General features: G+C 44.5%; 1 protein-coding gene across 2 annotated transcripts in view; it reads left to right on the forward strand.

The window, feature by feature from the left end:
• Positions 1–24,381, forward strand: part of TNS2 (tensin 2) — a 275,056-nt gene that overhangs the window by 97,726 nt on the left and 152,949 nt on the right. Inside the window, exon 1 of one of the 2 annotated variants that reach the window (XM_063952084.1) lies at positions 20,524–20,627. The exons of the other annotated variant lie outside the window; for it this stretch is intronic. Coding sequence (XP_063808154.1) covers positions 20,562–20,627 — 66 coding nt within the window. The 5' untranslated portion in view covers positions 20,524–20,561. Of the gene's footprint in view, positions 1–20,523; positions 20,628–24,381 lie in introns of those variants that run through there. 2 annotated transcript variants of the gene reach the window in all.

The raw sequence follows: 24,381 nt of genomic DNA on the forward strand, positions 1-24,381 counted from the left end.
AGACTGATGTCTGTAACCATGGGGGCAGCGATTAGATGGGTTGCACAGAAAGCTGCATGGTGAGGTCATACAGAAAACACCCAGCATTTAGTCTGCTAGGAAAATATATCCCTACTCTGTTCAGCCGAGTATGGCTTCATTTTACACTCGGGACCCATTAGTTCTAATTTTGCTGTTATAATAATGGTGGTACATAATTGAAAGTAAGTTAATTGATTGGTATGACAGCAAGGGGTGTAAAGCAGTTACCGCAAATCTGTACTGTAAATAGCCCCTTTTTCCATTGAAAATGTACTTCAAGTGGGCTCCTGGACTTGTCCAAGGGCCCGTACACACACCGGGCGACCTCCCATAATTAGCAATCAGCGCTATATTGCTGATTGCTAATTAGGGGAGATCGCCAGTGCATACACACTGAACGATATCAATGAACGTTATTGTTCAGTGACGTTATGCCCCGCATTCCCTGAACAAGCAGCTAAACGACATACAGTAGTGGAAATTGAGCTGCATGTTTGGTAGATAATGCCTGAACGAGAACGACCTGCGGGTGCTCGCTTCATTCATCGTTCAGGCATACACACTAGACCACAGGTTCTCAAACTCGGTCCTCAGGACCCCACACGGTGCATGTTTTGCAGGTCTCCTCACAGAATCACAAGTGAAAATTAGCTCCACCTGTGGACCTTTTAAAATGTGTCAGTGAGTAATTAATACACCTGTGCACTTACTGGGTTACCTGCAAAACATGCACTGTGTGGGGTCCTGAGGACAGAGTTTGAGAACCGCTGCACTAGACGATATGAACAATGGATCTTTTAAAAAAGATAGGATCAATTGGCATCATGGGGATGTATCTCCTGGGTTAAGTGCCCGGAGTGATTCAATTGCAACCAGCAGATTCCTGCCCACACCTTCCTGAGAGTGCAACTAGGGCCTCAGGGCTAGTCGCATGCTTACCAGGAACACCGAACCCATGGTATGCAGATTACCACAACTAAGCCCCGGCATTAGGTGCTGTATAGTGCACCTCCTGGGTTTAATGGCGGGTACGATGCAGAAAAATGAATAGATCACGGCACTTAACCTGGGAGCTACATCCTGCAATGCTGCTTGCCCCCTAACTGTTGGGAGAGACAAAGAAAGAAAAGGGAGACTACATGATTATATTTAGGTAGCTAGGCAGAAAACCATTAATTGTGAACACTGATGCCTCTGACTTTATCTTCAGTAAAGGTGTTGACAGAGGGTAGAGTGCCATTGCTTTTCTCATTTCATTTATCAAACCTTCTAAATAGGAGCTGTGGAGGTCTATTGCTGGGTGCACACTAGTAGATATATCTGCAAATCAGCTGATCTGCAGATATATCTATGGACGGAACGGGCAGTGTGTTGTGCATGCACACTGCCCAATCCTTTGACGTCACAAACTCGGCAGGTGTTTACATGCACCCGCCCAGTTCAGCTGCCAATCACCATTGGCTGGTGCAGCATGTTTACGGCCGGTTGGCTGACTGCTTGTACACACACAGCAATGCACCAATGTATCAGTAGATATATTTGTCATCAACGGTGCTGCAGGGCCGATGCTGTATGTCTGTGAACGACGGCGCTCACACACATATATAGTTCATTCACATTGTCCGACGGACCCGCGATATATCGGCCAGTGTGTACACAGCATTACACATATCAACCAATCAGAATCTATTGTTTATCTTGTACATTCTATCAAACGATAGCTAGTATACTTGTTCTCTTTATAAGGTTTGATAAATTGCCCCCTTGTGTGATAGTCTGGTGATGGCTGGGGAGGGTGCTGCAGTAGGGGGAGGCAGTCAATTGACCGCCGGTCTTGGGTCCCGGTGGTCAGGGTACCAAAGGCGGAATTCCGACACCAGCTGAAATACCGGCTGGTTCCCCCCGAGGGTGGCGAGTGCAGCGAGCGGACATGCTGCGCTCGCCACCGGCATCCCGATGTCTGTCTCCTGACCGCTGGGATCTCATATTGATCCCACAGTAGGTACAGTATGCCTGACTTGGCATACAGTGTCTAACATTACACATTACTGTGAGCCACTTTAGTGTTCACGACAACCTTGCTATCCATTTAGTTTAGTCTGTTTATTTTATTTTAGTTTGTCACGTGCGTCTGCATTTCTTTTGTTATTAATAAATATGTGACATATTATGTTGCTTGATGGGGTTTTTATGACTGTAATCTGTTAGTAAGTACCAATTCTATTTATTTATTAAGAACAAAATATATATTTTAAATATCTTTGCACCTCCGTTTCACAAGTCCCCTTTGCATACAGAGGTACATGGGATACTAGATCAGTAATAATATGATAACCTATTTCAACTGCAGGAGCAACACCTATAAATGTCAGTGGTTTTAATGGAAGGAAAATGACTGTACCAGCAGATAAATAGAATTGTTTGCTGCTAATGTAATATTAAGGTATAGTATGTTTTTCTATACTATAAGCGTTATTTCTTTTGATAACCAAAACACTGAAAAGTCTTGTGTAGTGGCAAGTATTCTATGTATTTGTGTAACTATAAACTGCTGCCTACTCTCTCAAAATGTCGGGGCAATCTCCGATAAATTCCCAAGTATCCCTAGCAAAATAGGTGTTCCTGGGGTTACTGAAGCGATTTGCAGTAAATCACATCATTGTGGCCCTGCCACAAACTACACGTGCAGGGCCACAATGGCTTAATTTACACCACCACCCTCAACCACAACTTCCTCACCTCCTGCCCCTCCCAACTGGACCTCCCCTCCAGACCGATTTAAAGTCAGGAAGTTGACTCTAAATTCTAAACCATTTCTCTTTGCGTAATATTTCATTTACAGTCACTTTCTCATCTAAACTCTTTATTACCTTACAGCATACTTCATTTCTGTCGAATACATTATGAATCAGTGAATGATCCCTTGAGAAAGTCGGTTCTGTTGTCTTTACTTGTGCTTCAGCCAAGCTTTTAATGTTGAATAAAATATTGATTTTTACTTCATCTTTTTGGTCTTGGACTTTCTTCAAGGAATCATTTACTTATTGCATGCCTCAGCTGCAGTCATGGGTATCCATGTACTAATCTGTTCCTAGGCTGCCATGGTCTGGGGATAGACAAGGGTGCACTGATCTCCATCCCTGCAGCCGAGACAAGTCCGTATCCCGTAAGGCAAACACCAAGAAGGTGAAAGAAAAGAATCAACCGCTTTATTGTCTCAAAACACATGCAAAGAAAACCTGTAATATTATCCAACAGTGTCCTTAAGCTTTATTTTATGAGCAAGAAAATCAACTGTGCATTGAATTGTGTTTAAATGGTGCATTTATATTGGCTACTTGCCAATTGTTTATTATTTTGCCTATAACCCGGCAATATTAAACCTAACTCAGGAGGAAACAGTGGTTGAGAACACTCAACAAATGTATAAAACAGGTAAATGTATTATTAATGTTTAAACATATATCTAAATATATAATACACAGACATACACCCCTAAAGCTTATGCACATACGCAGGCACTCAGCAAGTATTCAAATAGGAAACGGAGTCTGGACACAAAAGACAGCATAAACATGCACTCAAGCTGCCACTTAAATTGAAGAATATATATAGAAACTGAACACCTGGTTCGAACATAATATAAACAAAAGGTTATATATAAGTTCCAATAATAAACAGAACTGCAGAACTGGCATCTCTGTTGTGATAATTGAATCCACGTCTGCATATTTTATTTTTACATTTTTATAAATCCTGCTAGAGCTGCTATATTAATTGTTCTCAATGTAAGTATAATGAACACTACAGTGTTATAGAGATGGGTTTACGAAATGTTATTATAAAGTCAATGACCCATTCCATGGATCTAGTTTCCTTTTATACAGATGTAGCCACCTTTATCTTGAGTGGCCGCGGCGGTTGTCCCGTTCGACCATACGCAGCGTACTGTGGCGTAGCGAGGCGCGCCTAGCCACAGAGAGGCTATCTAATCGCACGGAGACAGACATTTGACGTTTGGCGTTACCTTTACGTGTAATACCTGCGATCAGCCACCAGATGTCGCTTTTTACAATCACCACTGCGCATGCGTGTGGTCTCCCGTAAAATACAATACTGACATACATAATAAGGACTACTTTACTAAGGCGTCTCATTACGCTGCATACAGCAAATACTGTACTCATTACGCTGCATTATTTAATACAGTACTGTATATACAGTACGACACCGACGCAAATACAGTAGTACAGCATACAGTATATGATCCATCTACAATACTTTATGAATACTGTATGTGAGCGTCCAAGTCCCGCAGACAAAACACAGTACTGTAAAACCAGTAGTGTACACTGTCGCAAATGGATGTGTGTTACAAGTTCACTATTGCCTCTCAAGATTAGGAATTTTCTACAGTATGTTATCGTCCTAATCCCGTAGCCATTACAGCATAATCAAAACCAACGGATTTATACATTTGTCTGCGGCGAAGTGGTGAAGTGTTTCGCTTCCTATACTCAGAGTCCAGGGTTCGATTCCTTAAGTACGAATGCATGTTACTGTAGTTTTTTTCAGACACTTTATTATTTTTTTTATTCACATACTGTAAACCAGGGCATACAGTAGCTGCATGAGCGGTTCTATGCGATCGAGTCCGGTGTACCATAATGTGCAGGTTCTATGCAGGTTAAGGTACTATGCTCCGTACACAGTACACATACAATTCTGTAGCTGGGCAGACTGAATAGAAATGGCTACCACCTATGACTCCTTGCCCCACAGAGGCCCTAGGCTACGGAGCAAGTAATAGTCCAGATTGTACAGACTATGGGGCAATGCTGAAGGAGCGTCACAATCCCCTAGCTAAAATACACAGTATGCATATTATGGTACACCGGACTCGATGACATACTGTAGCACACTGGCAAAATGGCCGCCGCCCCTGAACCCTTGTGCAGGTTATGGGGCAATGCTGAAGGAGCGTCACAATCCCCTAGCCAAAATACACAGGGGAGGGATAAGCCACTGTAGGATTGCATACAGTATTACGGTACACCGGACTCAATCGCATAGCACACTGTCAAAACGACCACTACCCATGAACCCCCACCTCCTGAACCCCCACCTCGTGGCATGCAGCAGTTGGGTATGGAATGAGAAATGGCATAAGCTGTGCAGGCTACGGGGCGATGCTGAAGGAGCGTCACAATCCCCTAGCCAAAATACACAGAGATACTGTAAGCGAGGTCTATGCACATTACAGTACTGTACGTTACACCGGGCTCGGTCGCATAGCAAACTGACAAAACACAAGTTTTACAGTACATACAGTAAAGCAGGCCAAAGCTGCAGGAGAGTTTCTACTGTAAAGGTTCTATGCACCGTACGGTAATGTACACATACCTGTACAATTCTATAGCAGGGCAGACTCAATTGAAATGGCTACCGCCTGTGACTCCTACAGTAGCTCCTAGGAGGCACTCAGCTATGGAGCAAATAACAGCACAGATTTTGCAGGCTACGGGGCAATGCTGAAGGAGCGTCACAATCCCCTAGCTACAATACACAGGGGTGATAGAGATAATCGAGTGGCTGGAGGGGGGTCCCCTTGATTTAAGTGGCCCCCACTCCTCCAGGGTACTCCGGCCAGGTGTGACTAGTTGGGTATTTAATTCCATGGCCGCAGGGACCGGTATAAAAGTCTCCCCCGGCTGTGCATTATCTGTCCAGCTAGTGGAGCCCAGTGCTGATTCAAAAAATATGGGGAACCCCTACGCTTTTTTTGTCCCCCTTATTTTTTGCACCAGGACCAGGCGCAGAGCCCGGTGCTGGTTCTAAAAAGATGGGGGATCCCGTGTCCATTTTTTCCGTATTCCTTCCGGAATTCGACTGCAATTGCATATACAGTACTGTACCCCTTAATGTCACTGCTTACAGTATACAGTATTTAGACATGAGCTTGTGTACAGTATCTGTCATGAGGTGCTTTTTTCACTGACACTATAACTTTTTTCTATTGTGATATACTGTACAGAGGCGGCAAACTAGCCAAACGGGAATAATCAGCTTCTGCAGAATAAAATGAGATGCTACAGTACATGCCTATATTCTGTGAGTGACTGCGGCTCTATGAAATTAAATCAGAAAATTTAAATATGAAATGCATTACTAATGTGTGGCATTACTGTACTGTATGTGTATAAGGTGTACTACAATATTTTCTGGTGTAACATAAGGAAAGGGCACTACTGCATGGTCTAATGCAGTGGTTCTCAAACTTGGTCCTCAGGACCCCACACAGTGCATGTTTTGCAGGTAAACCAGCAAGTGCACAGATGTATTCATTACTAACTGACACATTTTAGAAGGTCCATACAGTAGGTGGAGCTAATTTTTTCACTTGTGATTCTGTGAGACCTGCAAAACCTGCACTGTGTGGGGTCCTGAGGACTGAGTTTGAGAACCTGTGGTCTAATGTAAATAAAGATGAATGTGGTGGGGTGTAATGTGAATAAGGGGCATTACTGTTAGGAGTAATGTGGTACTATGATATGATGTCATGAGAATAAGAGACACCACTGCATGATATAATGTGAATAAAGTTGCAGTACTGTGTTGTGTCATTTCATCTTCGGGTATTATTGTGTTACCATGCCCCTTCCCAGCAAGAACATACTGTACACTGTTTTGGGCTGGCACTAAATGTGCACATTGTTCTTATTTAGATTATAGGGGGTAGGAGCGCCAAAATGGGTGATGGTGCTGGGAAAGGGGTGCAGGGTTAGAGGCGGAACTACGTAGCATCTGTGCAAGAGGGCATCAGCCAAAATCTAGCCTAGGGCATCATGTTGGTCAGGTTTGGCTCTGATAATACTGTATACTGTACTCTTACTGTACTTTGCATTCAATACAGATACTGTTTGCACACAGGTTTTACATGAATCATTGGCAATGCTGCAGGAGTGTCTCATTAGGCAATCTAAAATATACCACGACTATGGGTGGGGATACAGTAGGGAAGTTCTGTCACCATAAGCTGTCTGCTGTGTATAGCATATTTCCATCTGAGATGCATTTGTGTGTTTGTAATAAGAAAAAAACATTTTACTGTACATTTAGTGGATACAGTATTTCTCCCCCATAATGACGTATCATACTGTACAGGTACCCTCATGTACTGTACCATACTGTAAAATTGAATATTTATTGGAAAAACATCAATATTAATGTAAAAATAAAGTATTACAACATCCGATTCCATGTACTGCACTGATCAAAATGTACAGTACTCTTATTCAGGACTTATAAAACTGAAAATAACTGTTCATACAGTACACATCAATAACATTACTACTGTATAATATTCTACATTAGTTTATGCAATAATCAGACAAAGGCAATTTTATCATTTTTTTTAATAATGCACCAATTTAAAATTTTAAACAGAAAATACAGAACTACATATTTGTGGCTTGACCATTTCTTTCAACTACAACAGGTAATACTTTATACAGGTGATTTATATAATTATTACAATGTTCAGGTGTGAGTACTTCTAGCCAAAATTTCTTTATCCCATCCACCAGTTGCTGTTTTGTTGTTGGCTTTGCAACACTCCTAACGTACCTCTTCAATTGAGCCCACACTAATTCGATTGGGTTCATGTCTGGTGATCTATATAAAAATAAAAAAAAAGCGTATAGAAAAAATTAATTACATTACAGTAAATAGAGAAAATTAAACATACAATATTGTACTGTTTATTAAACAAAAATTTTTTTTACAGTACTAGAGTGCTATCCAAAATTTTACTTGTACACTGTTGAAAGAATACTCACTCTGGTGGTGTGCGTTCCCAATTCATACCTTTCTCTTCCATAAATTTGGCTGAGGCGGAGTGTTTAGGATCATTGTCTTGGAATATCCTATGGTGAGTTGGGTAATATTTATTCACAAATGGCACCATACATTTCTCTACTATTGTTTCTTGGAAATATTTCTTATCCATGATTCCTACAGAAATCAAAAAATGTTGTTCATTAATAAGCAACTCCTTTTATTGTGCAGTTACACGTACTCTACAGTACAACATGTATTTTTACAGAACACAGGCACAGAATAAAGTATAGTACTGTACCTTCGAAAAATAATAGGGGACCAGCTCCTAATCGTGATATGCCTCCCCATACATGGACTTTCAATGGATGCTTTGGGCGTGGTTTTAAAGAGATATGGTTACGTTTCCTGAATGACATTCTGGAGAACCGCTCAAGGGCAACAGACGATTCATCTGTGAAAATGACATCATCAAATGTTTCACCACTCTCAATCCATCGCCGTGCCTGTTCCACTCTCTTTTCTTTATTCACATCTCTTATCATTGGAGATATCCTGTGAAGAGCCAAAAATAATGAAATCAGATACAGTTATGAAATTACAGATTTACAGATTACTGTATATACAGTAGACTGTATGTGCAGTATACTGTATTATATACCTACTGTATACATTAAACTGTACATACAGTACATTAAGTTACATACAGAGTAATATATATATACATACTGTACATACACACAAACACACACACACAGTATACAGTATGTAATCATCACAATAAGCCGGCAATGCTTCATTGCTGTCTCTGAGTGCCTATACAGTAGGTATCTCTTTTGGGATAGAATATATACAGTATATACACACACACATACTGTATATAGTATAAAGTACACACTCTGTATAATGATTTATGGCATTATTATATCACGTATCAAGGGATTATTAACAGTGCATTTACTGTATGGTTTATACTGCTTTCAGTATTTTACCTTGTTGCGCCAAAGGTCCATCCCATTTTCCGTCGCATCCTTCTGATGCTGGTGGCCGATATGTCCAGGTCATACTTGGAATGGAGAATTCGTTTTATTTGCAGAGCAGTACGCTCATCATCCTCACGAGTTAGTTCCTCCACAATTTGTTGCACTCTCCTACAGTACAATACAGTATGAAAAATATGAATTCATGAACAGCACAATCACAGTTACAATTGATGAAGTTTTTATTTTATTTCAAAAAAATTGTTTATGGTATAAAGCAAGTCATTTAAACATTACAGTAGTGTACAGTACGTACCATGTGCATTTTGTAGGAAATACAAATCTGGGCGTTGTTCTCTCGAATGCATGATAGCGCACCGTTTCTAAAGTGACTATAATGCCACTTTCCTTGAGCCATGCATGGATCTCTTTGATGGTTTTATTTTCTTTTTTCATGTTGGCGATTATCTTGCTCATCGTTTTGTTGATAGTTACTGGCATGTTGTCCAACTATAATTCCTGTATGGAGAGAAAACATTTGTGAATACTGTAGTCTAAAATTTACACATCTGAAAATGCATAAGAGTTTTATGATAGAAGTTAATACTGTACATGTTTACTATCCAGTACCTGATGTTCAAATTTAAGTATTGTATACTGTACAGTACTGAAAATACAACTTCAGTGTTATGGACTGCAATTAGTTTCCTGTATGAAACAGATACAGTACAGTAAATAACCCTCCTTGGAAGTGCATGGGCCCTGTGAGACTTACAGTAGTGTACAGCATAAGGGTCGACTGACATGATGTACAAGCATTACATACAGTACATGTCAGTACTGTATGTAAATTCTTCAATTATTGCCTAACAACAATGCTGCTTACTGTATATTAAATACTGTAGGCCTAGAAATGTGCATCTCAATATAGTAGTTAAAAACACAGGGGCCTATGTGGATAAGCGAGTTCTATGCACACTAAAAATGGCCACCGACCGTGAACCCCCAGCACGTGGCAGCGCTCGTATATGTAGTGAGATACAGTATGGCATACATTTCACAGTTCAGGGGGCAATGCTGAAGGAGCGTCACAATCCCCTAGCTCAATTACATTGGGATAAGCGAGGTCTATGCACATTACGGTATACCGAGCTGGATCGCTTAGCAACCTGACAAAATGGCCGCCGACCGTGAACTCCCAGCACGTGGCAGCGCTCGGATATGTAGTGAGATACAATATGGCATACATTTCACAGTTCAGGGGGCAATGCTGAAGGAGCGTCACAATCCCCTAGCTCAATTACATTGGGATAAGCGAGGTCTATGCACATTACGGTATACCGAGCTGGATCGCTTAGCAACCTGACAACATGGCCGCCGACCGTGAACTCCCAGCACTTCCTTCCCATTGGTGTTGGTTTACAGTATGCCGTAGTGTACTCGGACGCTCATGTAATTGCATTTCAAAGGCACAGTGTTTTCCATCGTCTCCCCCCTACCCCCATCACCCTTCCCCCCTGGGGGCCTGCACAGGGAGGAAATTCAGGTCCTGTGCAATACACAAACGCTGAAGATCTACAGTACTGTTTTGCTCAGTTGGTAGCGTCAGAATACACTCATTTCATTCCCGCTGTTTAGGTGCATTTAGCGTAAAGAATCGCTCCTGCAGATGTACTTTGATTTATGTGAAATCTGTGTGCATCCTTCCATTGACTGTCTTACAGTGTAAATAAAAGAATACAGTGCATTATTACAGAAAAAAAAAAAAAAAAAAGAAAGAAAGCACATCAGGTCTCGAACCCTGGACCCCCAGCGAGGGAGGTGGGAGCCTTCACCCCTAGCCCACGACGCCTCATGAGAGATTTCCAATTTCATGTGTGAAAGTACTGCAAACAGCGGCCGGCCCCCGCCCCATTGCTGTTGGTTTATGCCTTAGAGGACTCGGACGCTCGCATTTGTAAAGCACGGTGTTTTCCTCCGCCTCCGGCTAGCCTGCTGCCCTTCCCCCATGGGAGCCTGCACAGATCATGCAGTAGACAGGGAGGGAATGCAAATGCTGGTTATGTGCAATACACAAACGCCCACTGTAGTACTGTTTTGCTCACTTACAGTACTGTACTGTAGGTTGCATTTAGCGTAAAGAATCGCTCCTGCAGATGTACTTTGATTTACTGTACAGTATGTGAAACCTGTGTGCATCCTTCCATTGGATGTACTGTATTGGAGAGAAATTTTTTTTTTTTAAAGTGAATGTCACGGGAACACATTAAAAATAAGGTTGGCACTTCCTTCCCATTGGTGTTGGTTTACAGTATGCCGTAGTGTACTCGGACGCTCATGTAATTGCATTTCAAAGGCACAGTATTTTCCATCGTCTCCCCCCTACCCCCATCACCCTTCCCCCCTGGGGGCCTGCACAGGGAGGAAATTCAGGTCCTGTGCAATACACAAACGCTGAAGATCTACAGTACTGTTTTGCTCAGTTGGTAGCGTCAGAATACACTCATTTCATTCCCGCTGTTTAGGTGCATTTAGCGTAAAGAATCGCTCCTGCAGATGTACTTTGATTTATGTGAAATCTGTGTGCATCCTTCCATTGACTGTCTTACAGTGTAAATAAAAGAATACAGTGCATTATTACAGAAAAAAAAAAAAAAAAAAAGAAAGAAAGCACATCAGGTCTCGAACCCTGGACCCCCAGCGAGGGAGGTGGGAGCCTTCACCCCTAGCCCACGACGCCTCATGAGAGATTTCCAATTTCATGTGTGAAAGTACTGCAAACAGCGGCCGGCCCCCGCCCCATTGCTGTTGGTTTATGCCTTAGAGGACTCGGACGCTCGCATTTGTAAAGCACGGTGTTTTCCTCCGCCTCCGGCTAGCCCTCCATTCCCATTATGCATTAGCGAACTCAGACGCTCATATATTTTAAAAGCACGGTGTTTATACATTGTACTGTACATTCTTCCTTTTACACAATTACTGTAGTTGCGTCTCCATACACATACTGTACAGTACTCCATACTTTTTCCACCGCCTCCCGTTACGCCTACAGTATTGCCAGAGCTGTAGATCAATCCGCCGCTATACTGTACGATCGAAAGTACTGGATTAGTGGAGCATTAGCGACACAGTGGTGGAGATGTGTAATGCATGATGAGTATCTAGATCGCCTCAACGCGCCTGCCTGTGATGAAACTCAGCTATCGCATTAGCGTGACTAAACGCCCGTCTCGGCGGAGAAACAGTCAAGATAAAGGTGGCTACATCTGTAAGTATTCACTCACAAGAGCTGTTAAATACTTGATTAAAAGGTACGTTCGATTAAAACTTTTGCAGTTTGTGATTTTTCAGACTTTTGGGGATACCTAATGAGCGGTTTATTGGTGTTCATGTTGATATATTAGTTGTTCATACTTATTTGCAGAGATTGGGTGGTGATTAACTGAGTGGTGTAAGAGACCTCTCCTGATTTTCTGCCTGGGTATTTATATTGGAGCGAGTTTCATCTTGCTTGGCTTGCTCATAGGGGGCAGGCATTTTACTCTATATGGTTATTTTCATCCATTTGGGCCCACTGGGGTTACGGAAGACCAAAGAACATTGTTGGTAAGTTTTTATTGGGGTAAAATGATATTCATGATGATGATGGCAACAAACATTGGATGTATAAGCATGCACTTGTACCCATATGAATGTTAGTGGCTGAAGTTCTAGAATTGTTGACCTGTAATAACACTGTCGGTGCATGCTGGCACTTGTGGTGCCACATTAGTTTGTCACTTTTATATATTGCTTGCCTGGTACCCAGTGGGCATGGTTACCAGTATGGACCTAGTTCTATTCAGCTTTGGGCCAGTATGCAATAGGTGACAGGGCTCAAATAGTTTATTCAGGTTTTATTTTCCCTGCTTCATTTCTTTTACTTTTGCAAGTAAGCCTGGTAATGTGGTGCACACTCACACTGTATAGATGGGCATAGTCCATTACTTGGTGCACTCCATCGGCTGGATGTACCGGAGTCGGAGATCGCCAGAGCTGTGGGATTCGTACAGAGTTCCACATTAACTGGGTCTTTTATAACAATACTCCTGGCGACCCTAGAAAGCCCCAAGGTGATTGGTGAGGGCCCAAAGTTGGTGTAGAAGATAGATTGGTCCTTCTAATGGAATTGGGACTGTTAACCACACACCCAAAACATTTCAACCTGTCATAGCAGTTCTTTATCAAGTGGTCACTTAAAGGAATTTCAGACAATTATTAAGTGTGTGCATTTATGGACATTATTATACTATAGTATGCCGTATATATTTATTGCATAACATACAGTATGGGAGAAGAATATGTTGGGCTCACTCAAGATAGAATCTTAGTATCCAATGGGCATATTCATCACGTTAATTCTCTGGGGCCGAGCAGCCGCCCGATAATTAACATTCTGACTCGCCGCGAGCATCGGAACAATTCTCATTGCTCCGGCGCAGAGTCAGCTGATCCACAAATCAGCTGTCTACACTAATCTTTTAACTGCTACTTTCGTAGCAGTGTAAAAATTTGTCAGTACTAGTGCACCTGCATGTGCTTGGGGTTCACGCAGGTGCACAAAGCCACCGGCATCCAGCAGAAGAAGCCGGACAGGGGCGGAGGGATCCAGAAGGGTAAGCAGCGGGTGTGCAGGGGCATTCGCCATCTGCAGATGGCGGATGCTCCCGCAGTCAAGCTCCAAAAATATTGTATTTTCAGAGCTTGTTGTATGAGGTCTCCATACTAGTGTATGGGGACGCTGTACCTGATTGGGAGTGACGGGTAAGCAGGAGATATCTGTGACATCTCCTGCATTACCTTTATGATGAATGGCATCAAAACTACATTTTTTACAAAAGTAGGTGAATCTGGTTCAGCACTGTCATCCAGTAATCAGATCTAACTTTCTCTGACATCCTAGTGGATGCTGGGAACTCCGTAAGGACCATGGGGATTAGCGGCTCCGCAGGAGACTGGGCACAAAAGTAAAAGCTTTAGGACTACCTGGTGTGCACTGGCTCCTCCCCCTATGACCCTCCTCCAAGCCTCAGTTAGATTTTTGTGCCCGGCCGAGAAGGGTGCACTCTAGGGGCTCTCCTGAGCTTCTTAGTGAAAGTTTAGTTTTAGGTTTTTTATTTTCAGTGAGACCTGCTGGCAACAGGCTCACTGCATCGAGGGACTAAGGGGAGAAGAAGCGAACTCGCCTGCGTGCAGAGTGGATTGGGCTTCTTAGGCTACTGGACACCATTAGCTCCAGAGGGACCGAACACAGGCCCAGCCTCGGAGCTCGGTCCCAGAGCCGTGCCGCCGGCCCCCTTACAGAGCCAGAAGCCAGAAAAGGTCCGGAAAAAGCGGCGGCAGAAGACATCTGTCTTCAACAAGGTAGCGCACAGCACTGCAGCTGTGCGCCATTGTTACTCAGGCACACTTCACACTCCGGTCACTGAGGGTGCAGGGCGCTAGGGGGGGGCGCCCTGAGCAGCAATGTAAAACACCTTGGCTGGCATAAATACACCACATATAACCCCCAGGGCTATATGGATGTATTTTAACCCCTGCCAGAACTCACCAAAAAAGCGGGAGAAAAGGCCGCCGAGAAGGGGGCGGAGCCTATCTCCTCAGCACACGGGCGCCATTTTCCATCACAGCTCCGCTGGAAGGACGTCTCCCTGACTCTCCCTTGCAGTCCTGCACTACAGAAAAGGGTAAAAAAGAGAGGGGGGCACTAATTTGGCGCAGTTTGATAACAACAGCAGCTATAAAGGGAAAAGCACATTTATAGTGGTATTCCTGTCTATATATAGCGCTCTGGTGTGTGCTGGCATACTCTCCCTCTGTCTCCCCAAAGGGCTAGTGGGGTCCTGTCCTCTATCAGAGCATTCCCTGTGTGTGTGTGCGGTGTGTCGGTACGATTGTGTCGACATGTTTGAGGAGGAAAATGAGATGGAGGCGGAGCAATTGCCTATTATACAGTTGTCACCCCCTAGGGAGTCGACACCTGAGTGGATGAGCTTATGGAAGGAATTGCGTGACAGTGTCGGCTCTTTACGACAGACAGTTGACGACATGAGACAGCCGGCTACTCAGCTTGTGCCTGTCCAGGGGTCTCAAACGCCATCAGGGGCTTTAAAACGCCCGTTACCTCAAATGGCAGACACAGACACGGATACTGACTCCAGTGTCGATGATGAGGAGACAAACGTGACTTCCACCAGGGCCACACGTTACATGATTGAAGCAATGAAAAATGTATTGCATATCTCTGATAATACAAGTACCACTAAAAAGGGTATTATGTTTGGTGAGAAAAAACTGCCTGTAGTTTTTCCTGTATCCGAGGAATTAAATGAAGTGTGTGATGAGGCGTGGGTTTCCCCCGATAAAAAACTGATAATTCCTAAAAGGTTATTGGCATCGTACCCTTTCCCGCCAGAGGATAGGGCACGTTGGGAAACACCCCCTAGGGTGGATAAAGCGCTCACACGCTTGTCTAAACAGGTAGCACTACCCTCTCCTGATACGACCGCCCTAAAGGAACCTGCCGATAGAAAGCTGGAGAATATCCTAAAATGTATATACTCTCACACGGGTGTTATACTGCGACCAGCAATCGCCTCAGCGTGGATGTGCAGTGCGGGCCTGGCATGGTCGGATTCCCTGACTGAAAATATTGATACCCTAGATAGGGACAGTATATTACTGACTATAGAGCATTTGAAGGATGCATTTCTATATATGCGTGATGCACAGAGGGATATCTGCCGACTGGCATCAAGAGTTAGCGCGCTGTCCATTTCTGCAAGAAGAGGTTTATTGACGCGGCAGTGGTCAGGTGATGCGGATTCTAAAAGGCACATGGAAGTATTGCCTTATAAGGGGGAGGAGTTATTTGGGGTAGGTCTATCAGACCTGGTAGCCACGGCAACTGCTGGAAAATCCACATTTTTACCCCAGGTAGCTTCTCAACCTAAGAAGACGCCGTATTATCAGGCGCAGTCCTTTCGGCCCCATAAGGGCAAGCGGGCAAAAGGCGCCTAATTTCTGCCCCGTGGCAGAGGGAGAGGAAAAAGGCTGCAGCAAACAGCCAGTTCCCAGGAACAAAAGCCCTCTCCCGCCTCCGCAAAGTCCTCAGCATGACCATGGGGCTTTACAAGCGGACTCAGGCACGGTGGGGGCCCGTCTCAAGAAGTTCAGTGCGCAGTGGGCCCACTCGCAAGTGGACCCCTGGATCCTTCAGGTGGTATCTCAGGGGTACAAATTGGAATTCGAGACGTCTCCCCCTCGCCTTTTTCTAAAGTCTGCTTTACCGACGTCTCCCTCAGACAGGGAGGCAGTATTGGAAGCCATTCACAAGCTGTATTCCCAGCAGGTGATAATAAAGGTACCCCTCCTACAACAGGGAAAGGGGTACTATTCCACACTATTTGTGGTACCGAAGCCGGACGGCTCGGTGAGACCAATTTTAAACCTAAAATCCTTGAACACTTACATACAAAGGTTCAAATTCAAGATGGAGTCACTCAGAGTAGTGATTGCAAACCTGGAAGAAGGGGACTATATGGTGTCTCTGGACATCAAAGATGCTTACCTACATGTCCCAATTTACCCTTCTCACCAAGGGTACCTCAGGTTTGTGGTACAGAACTGTCACTATCAGTTTCAAACGCTGCCGTTCGGATTGTCCACGGCACCCCGGGTCTTTACCAAGGTAATGGCCGAAATGATGATACTCCTTCGAAGGAAGGGAGTTTTAGTTATCCCTTACTTGGACGATCTCCTGATAAGGGCAAGATCCAGGGAACAGTTGGAAGTCGGAGTAGCACTATCTCAGATAGTGCTACGCCAGCACGGTTGGATTCTCAATATTCCAAAATCGCAGCTGATCCCGACGACACGACTTCTATTCCTAGGGATGATCCTGGACACTGTCCAGAAAAAGGTGTTTCTCCCGGAGGAGAAAGCCAGGGAGTTATCCGAACTAGTCAGAAATCTCCTAAAACCAGGCCAAGTCTCAGTGCATCAATGCACAAGGGTCCTGGGAAAGATGGTGGCTTCTTACGAAGCAATCCCATTCGGCAGATTCCACGCAAGAACCTTCCAGTGTGATCTGCTAGACAAATGGTCCGGGTCGCATCTTCAGATGCATCAGCGGATAATCTTGGCACCAAGGACAAGGGTGTCTCTCCTGTGGTGGTTGCAGAGTGCTCATCTTCTAGAGGGCCGCAGATTCGGCATTCAGGACTGGGTCCTGGTGACCACGGATGCCAGCCTGAGAGGCTGGGGAGCAGTCACACAGGGAAAAAATTTCCAGGGCTTGTGGTCAAGCCTGGAGACATCACTTCACATGAATATCCTGGAGCTAAGGGCCATCTACAATGCTCTATGCCTAGCAAGACCTCTGCTTCAAGGTCAGCCGGTGCTGATCCAGTCAGAAAACATCACGGCAGTCGCCCACGTAAACAGACAGGGCGGCACAAGAAGCAGGAGGGCAATGACAGAAGTTGCAAGGATTCTTCGCTGGGCGGAAAATCATGTGATAGCACTGTCAGCAGTGTTCATTCCGGGTGTGGACAACTGGGAAGCAGACTTCCTCAGCAGACACGACCTCCACCCGGGGGAGTGGGGACTTCACCCAGAAGTCTTCCACATGATTGTGAACCGTTGGGAAAAACCAAAGGTGGACATGATGGCGTCCCGCCTCAACAAAAAACTAGACCGGTATTGTGCCAGGTCAAGGGACCCTCAGGCAATAGCTGTGGACGCTCTGGTAACACCGTGGGTGTACCAGTCAGTGTATATGTTCCCTCCTCTGCCTCTCATACCCAAGGTACTGAGAATCATAAGAAGGAGAGGAGTGAGGACTATACTCGTGGCTCCGGATTGGCCAAGAAGGACTTGGTATCCGGAACTTCAAGAGATGCTCACAGAGGACCCGTGGCCTCTACCTCTAAGAAAGGACCTGCTCCAGCAGGGACCCTGTCTGTTCCAAGACTTACCGCGGCTGCGTTTGACGGCATGGCGGTTGAACGCCGGATCCTGAAGGAAAAAGGCATTCCGGATGAAGTCATCCCTACCCTGATCAAAGCCAGGAAGGATGTAACCGTGCAGCATTATCACCGTATTTGGCGTAAATATGTTGCGTGGTGCGAGGCCAGGAAGGCCCCTACAGAGGAATTTCAACTGGGTCGTTTCCTGCATTTCCTGCAAACGGGACTGTCTATGGGCCTAAAATTAGGGTCCATTAAGGTTCAAATTTCGTCCCTGTCGATTTTCTTCCAAAAAGAACTGGCTTCAGTTCCTGAAGTTCAGACGTTTGTCAAGGGGGTGCTGCATATACAGCCTCCTTTTGTGCCTCCAGTGGCACCTTGGGATCTCAATGTTGTTTTGGGGTTCCTAAAATCACATTGGTTTGAACCACTCTCCACTGTGGACTTAAAATATCTCACATGGAAAGTGGTAATGCTGTTAGCCCTGGCTTCAGCCAGGCGTGTCTCAGAATTGGCGGCTTTATCCTATAAAAGCCCTTACCTAATTTTTCATACGGACAGGGCAGAATTGAGGACTCGTCCTCAATTTCTCCCTAAGGTGGTTTCAGCGTTTCACTTGAACCAGCCTATTGTGCTACCTGCGGCTACTAGGGACTTGGAGGACTCCAAGTTGCTGGACGTAGTCAGGGCCCTGAAAATATATGTTTCCAGGACGGCTGCAGTCAGAAAATCTGACTCGCTGTTTATCCTGTATGCACCCAACAAGCTGGGTGCTCCTGCTTCGACTATTGCTCGTTGGATTTGTAGCACAATTCAGCTTGCACATTCTGTGGCAGGCATGCCACAGCCAAAATCTGTAAAAGCCCATTCCACAAGGAAGGTGGGCTCATCTTGGGCGGCTGCCCGAGGGGTCTCGGCTTTACAACTTTGCCGAGCAGCTACTTGGTCAGGGGCAAACACGTTTGCAAAATTCTACAAATTTGATACCCTGGCTGAGGAGGACCTGGAGTTCTCTCATTCGGTGCTGCAGAGTCATCCGCACTCTCCCGCCCGTTTGGGAGCTTTGGTATAATCCCCATGGTCCTTACGGAGTTCCCAGCATCCACTAGGACGTCAGAGAAAATAAGAATTTACTTACCGATAATTCTATTTCTCGTAGTCCGTAGTGGATGCTGGGCGCCCATCCCAAGTGCGGATTGTCTGCAATACTTGTACTTAGTTATTGTTACAAAAATCGGGTTATTATTGTTGTGAGCCATCTTTTCAGAGGCTCCTCTGTTATCATGCTCAGATCACAGGTTGTACGGTGTGATTGGTGTGGCTGGTATGAGTCTTACCCGGGATTCAAAATCCTTCCTTATTGTGTACGCTCGTCCGGGCACAGTATCCTAACTGAGGCTTGGAGGAGGGTCATAGGGGGAGGAATCAGTGCACACCAGGTAGTCCTAAAGCTTTTACTTTTGTGCCCAGTCTCCTGCGGAGCCGCTAATCCCCATGGTCCTTACGGAGTTCCCAGCATCCACTACGGACTACGAGAAATAGAATTATCGGTAAGTAAGTTCTTATTATCGTGTGTGGACAGACTGGCCACAGATCTGATCAGTGAGTCGTCTGGGCAAACAGTTAAGCAGGCCATACACCTAAAACCTACTAAGACCTACTCCTACAGTGCGAATAAAACAGGCTGAGCGGGCCGTAGCTGATGTCACACACCTTCCCTGAAAACGCTTGGGAACTCCTGCGTTTTTCCTGACACTACCAGAAAACGGGCAGTTACCACCCCCAAATGTCCGCTTCTTGTCAACCCCCCTGTGTACGCCTAACGATCAAAAAAGCCGCTGATTTCTTTCGCATTTTGGCCTTGCGTGTGCACATTGCAATCTATACGCATGCACAGTTGATCGATAATCGGCCGCCTTGCAAATTCGCACAACAGCGATCAGGTCTGAATTAGGCCCTTAGGTCAGAGCATTTTTTGGTAATGTCTGTGTATGTACTTTTAAAGTATGACGTGCCTCTACTGACACCAAGATTTCAGCTTTAGGTTAAATTAGGTTCTTGCTCTGTTGCCACTAAATATCAGTTACAAGGATAACAGTAGTCAACAGGGCTATAATACCGAAGGCTGTGTTTGAGGGGCAGCCGCTCAATGTGCAATTCTTATGCAGGGACCAGGATAAATCATGTTTCAGGTTGAAGTTGGGGGCTAGGTGGTGTCCGTTTTCCTTCTTGTCCCTGGTGTTAAACCTGTAATCTAGGCTCTGACGTTAATGGCAAAAAGACAAAATCCTCAATCTTTTATGATAGCCAGACGTATTTAGGGACCAAATTAAATATCAATTTATTGAGTAAATTCTGCTGTTGTGATTGATACTTAACCTTCTGTGAGATTCAAAAAAATGTCATCAATGTCCTGGTAGACTGGTCCCCTACAAAGCTCTGTTAACCCCTACTATGTTTACTGCATTGAGCTAGAAGTGCAGAGGTTAAGTTCCATGCTCAACATTAGGTGGGGAGGAAATGTGAGCTTTGTCTTTCAGGAAAGGCTAGTTCCCCCCATCATGTCCTCCCCCCCCCCCCCCCCCCCCCAACATCACATCCTCTGTCCGCCCTGATCAGCCACCACTCCCTGCACAGCCCCCCGCACTGGCTTCACACACATCTCCTTCAGAGTGCAGCCTGGGGAGCTGCAGCTGAGGGGTGCCTCACAGTGACCATGAAACCTAGGAGGACTTTTCAGGAGGTGCTGAGAGGCCTGAGCAGGAGTTTCAACTGTGCCACGGTATGGTGGGTTGTCTGTATCTGCGATACAAGGGCACAGTGTGTCATATAGAACTGTAAGGATGTGTGAGCTTAGGCGTCATTGTGTATGTATATGATTGTAATGCATTGCCAAAGTGCAAAAAGTGTATTATGCCTATGACTTGTGTAGTCAGTGAAGGCACCAGTGTCTCTCTGAAGATGGGTACATTCTATCTGGTGGCTCTCGCCTGGAGACTGCTGATGGAATGATGTGCATGCTAAAGGAGGGGAATGAGTGTGACAGTGGAATGCCTGCATGTGCAAGCAATGGCTATTTCTTCCATTGGAAGTTCCGTGTGTGCCTATGACAGCAGTGTTTGTTGTTAGATGCGAGAGGGATGAGAACATAGAGCAGCAGGACATGGCTGTATAATTAGAGTACTTGACCAGTTTTATAAGTGAGATCCAGGATAACCTAGTGTGCAACATAATGGGAAGCGAAGAGTGTATGAATTGCCCTTATAGAGACACATACTCTATACATATATGTTTGTGTGGGTGCACCTATCACATGTTTGACACGGGATGCAGTCTACAGTATGTACGTACAATCAAAATCCCGACGGTCAAAATACAGATATGGTCAAAATACCAACATTTAAAATGTCGACAGGTTAAAAAGTCAACATGAGTTTTTCATGATTTTCTTAATTGAAACCGACTTGTTCATACTTTACCATCCCAGTGGACCTGGAGGGGGAATATAATAGTGTGTCGAAGCCGCTCACCATGCGAGGGGACGCGGTACACTAATACGGTGCCCATGTTGACCTATGTCGACATACACATAAACCAATGAAAACTTGTGTCGACTTTTTGACCTGTCAACGTTTTAAATGTCAGTATTTTGACCTTGTCTGTATTTTGCCCGTTGGTCAATTGTTGTCTGCATTTTGACTGTTTGGATTTTGATTGTAGGTATTTCATACTAAAGCCGTTTGACACAGGTAAGAGAATAACAGACTATGTTGACATAACCATAATTATTTGCATGGTGTTAGTTTTATGCGGGTATGGGTCATTAGGTCGGCCACTATTGGTCGACATACATTAGGTCGACATGGTCATTAGGTCGACATGAATAAGGTTGACATGGGAAAAGGTCGACATGAGTTTTTAAACTTTTTTTGGTGTCGTTCTCTTCGTAAAGTGATGGGGAACCCCAATTAGTGCACCGTGTCCCGCTGCACTCTGCACAGGTTACTTTTCCCGATCGTAGTCCACGTGGATTGTAAAGTATGAAAAAGTTCAAAAAATTAAAAATAAAATGTGAAAAACTCATGTTGACCTTTTTCCATGTCGACCTAGTGACCATGTTGACCTAGTGCCCATGTTGACATAATGCATTTCGACCAATAGTGGTCGACCTAATGACTGTTGACCTAAGTGTGGTCGACCTAATGACTGTATCCTCCTCATGCATGTATATATGAACATCTTAAAATAATAAATCAAATATGAAGATTATTTTTCTTCAAGGATTTGTATACCCCAAAAACGCACATTAGTATTTTGGCCTTGGGTAATCGCTGACTGGTGTAAGGATTTTAGGGCCTAATTCAGAAAGGATTGCAAATTATGCTAATTAGCAGAATTTGCAGTCCTTTCGCTAGCATGCTGTGGGCCGCCCATCGCAGGGCAAGGCCGCCCAGCATACTGACTGGCACCTCCCCACCCTTCAACAAGCAGAAATTGCATTGCAATTCCTGCTTGTTTGCAGAAATAGAGGACACCTCCTGTGGCGCAGCTTAACTCCGCCCGCAGGAGGCCCGCCGTCCTTTCCCCGATCGCGACGACGGCATGTGATGTCACGCAGCCACGGCGATCACACATCCGACACGCCCCATTTGTGCTGCCCTCCCCCCATGCTCCGTCTCCGCCCTGGAAATGGAGCGTCATTGTCCGATCTGGCTGGTTAGAACGAAAATCTGGTAATGTATGGGAGCAAATGACAATTGACCATTTGCTCTGAAATGCCGGAAAACTGACAAAAAATCTGTTGCAATGGTTAAATCAAATGCATTTAACGAATTTGTCTGAATTACCATTTGTGTCTGTTTTTCAGTGTTTGGGAGCAAATGTTGTCATTTGCTCCCATACATTACCAGATTCGGCCAGCCAGATCAGACAATAAATCTTTAGGTGTTTGGGCAGCTTTATTAGCCTATATCTGTGATCTCATACGCAAAAACATGGTGCCAGCATCTCATTTCCCACAGATCATAGAGTTACTCCGATGGTTGATTATCGAAGGATCTGCAATCACCGATGTGTATCGGTTACTTGGATCTGCGAGGCCACTGGTGAGCGTCTCACTACATTTCCCGGCGGTTACAGCATCAGCATACTCTCGCACATCCGCTGCGCACGGGTACAGCTGCAACCGCATTAGCTTACATCTCTGAGTCAGGCACTCTGTTGGGAACGGATTTGGTCTGAACATCAAACTAAATTTGTAGAGGTTCATTTTCAAGATCGTATTAAATTGGTGGGTAGATTTCCTAAAATTGTGTTGCCCATGACAGCCAATCAGATTATGAGGGGTATGCAATTAGTTCCCATTGTTTTGGAACTAATGAATTCGCACCGCATGAGTATTCAATTAGGGCCGTTTTTGGCCGTTTGAAGCCATTTTCGCCAATGCCTTTTCACCTTTTATATTAAGTGAAAAGGCATTGGCAAAAAAATGCCTCAAAATTGGCAAAAAATGGCCCGCATTTTCGACGGGAAACAAGTGGATTCGCCAATTGATGTGTTTTCCGCCCCTGCCACATTTTTCGCCTAGGTGTAAATCCGGCCCTGCTATTGCATAGGGCGAATCTCCATTCGCACTAAAAATAGCGAAACAGCTCAGTTTTTTTCGCATAGGTGAAAAAACCGAGCTAATTGCATACCCCCCTATGTCTATCACTTTCTAGGATGCAATAGAGAAATGATAGAATCTAATTCATTGCTATGGGCAACACCTCCATTATCATTTTTAGAACCTTTAGTAAATCTACCTCAGCGTGTTCATAGTGAATTGATAAAATTATTTTTCTTTCAGCCCATAAAGTAGCAGCCTCCGTTGTGTTGACCAGTGGTTCCCAAACTTACTTGAATCATGGCGCCCTAGAGTATCAGCATTTTTTCACGGCACCCGTAGGATAAAAGATGTTTTATTGATAAATTTGGAAAACAATATTCAATTAAGTAAACTGTGCCTACCTGCCATCCTTGGTGTACAGATTGTCCTTCTGATTGTCCATATGTTTCATGATGGTCAGCCACCACCACTGGTTTTACCTATCGCTTTGACCATAAGTAGTTTGATTTGGTCCTGGACCACCAACCCAAGGTACCCCTGCAGGAGCCTCTCTGGACCCCAAGGTGCCTAGGCACACAGTTTGGGTACCACTGGTGTAGGTGATGAGTCCATAAGAATTTCCTTGGAAATGTGCAAATCATTTGAATAGAAGTTGTCACTATGCAAGTAACACTGCACACTTATTCAGTTACAATTCACTTATTTTGTAAGCATACAGTAATCATGAATAGCATATATTTGTCTCCATTTAAATTTGCATTTATTTTTGTTAATAAGCTGCTGCCATTATAGTTATCAACATAGTATATAGGGGGTCATTCCGAGTTGATCGCTCGCTGGCTAGTTTTAGCAGCCGTGCAAACACTATGCCGCTGCCCACTGGGGAGTGTATTTTAGCTTAGCAGAAGTACGAACGCATGTGCAGCCG

Source organism: Pseudophryne corroboree, chromosome 2, assembly GCF_028390025.1.
Source record: "Pseudophryne corroboree isolate aPseCor3 chromosome 2, aPseCor3.hap2, whole genome shotgun sequence".
In the NCBI taxonomy this organism is placed as follows: Eukaryota; Metazoa; Chordata; class Amphibia; order Anura; family Myobatrachidae; genus Pseudophryne; species Pseudophryne corroboree.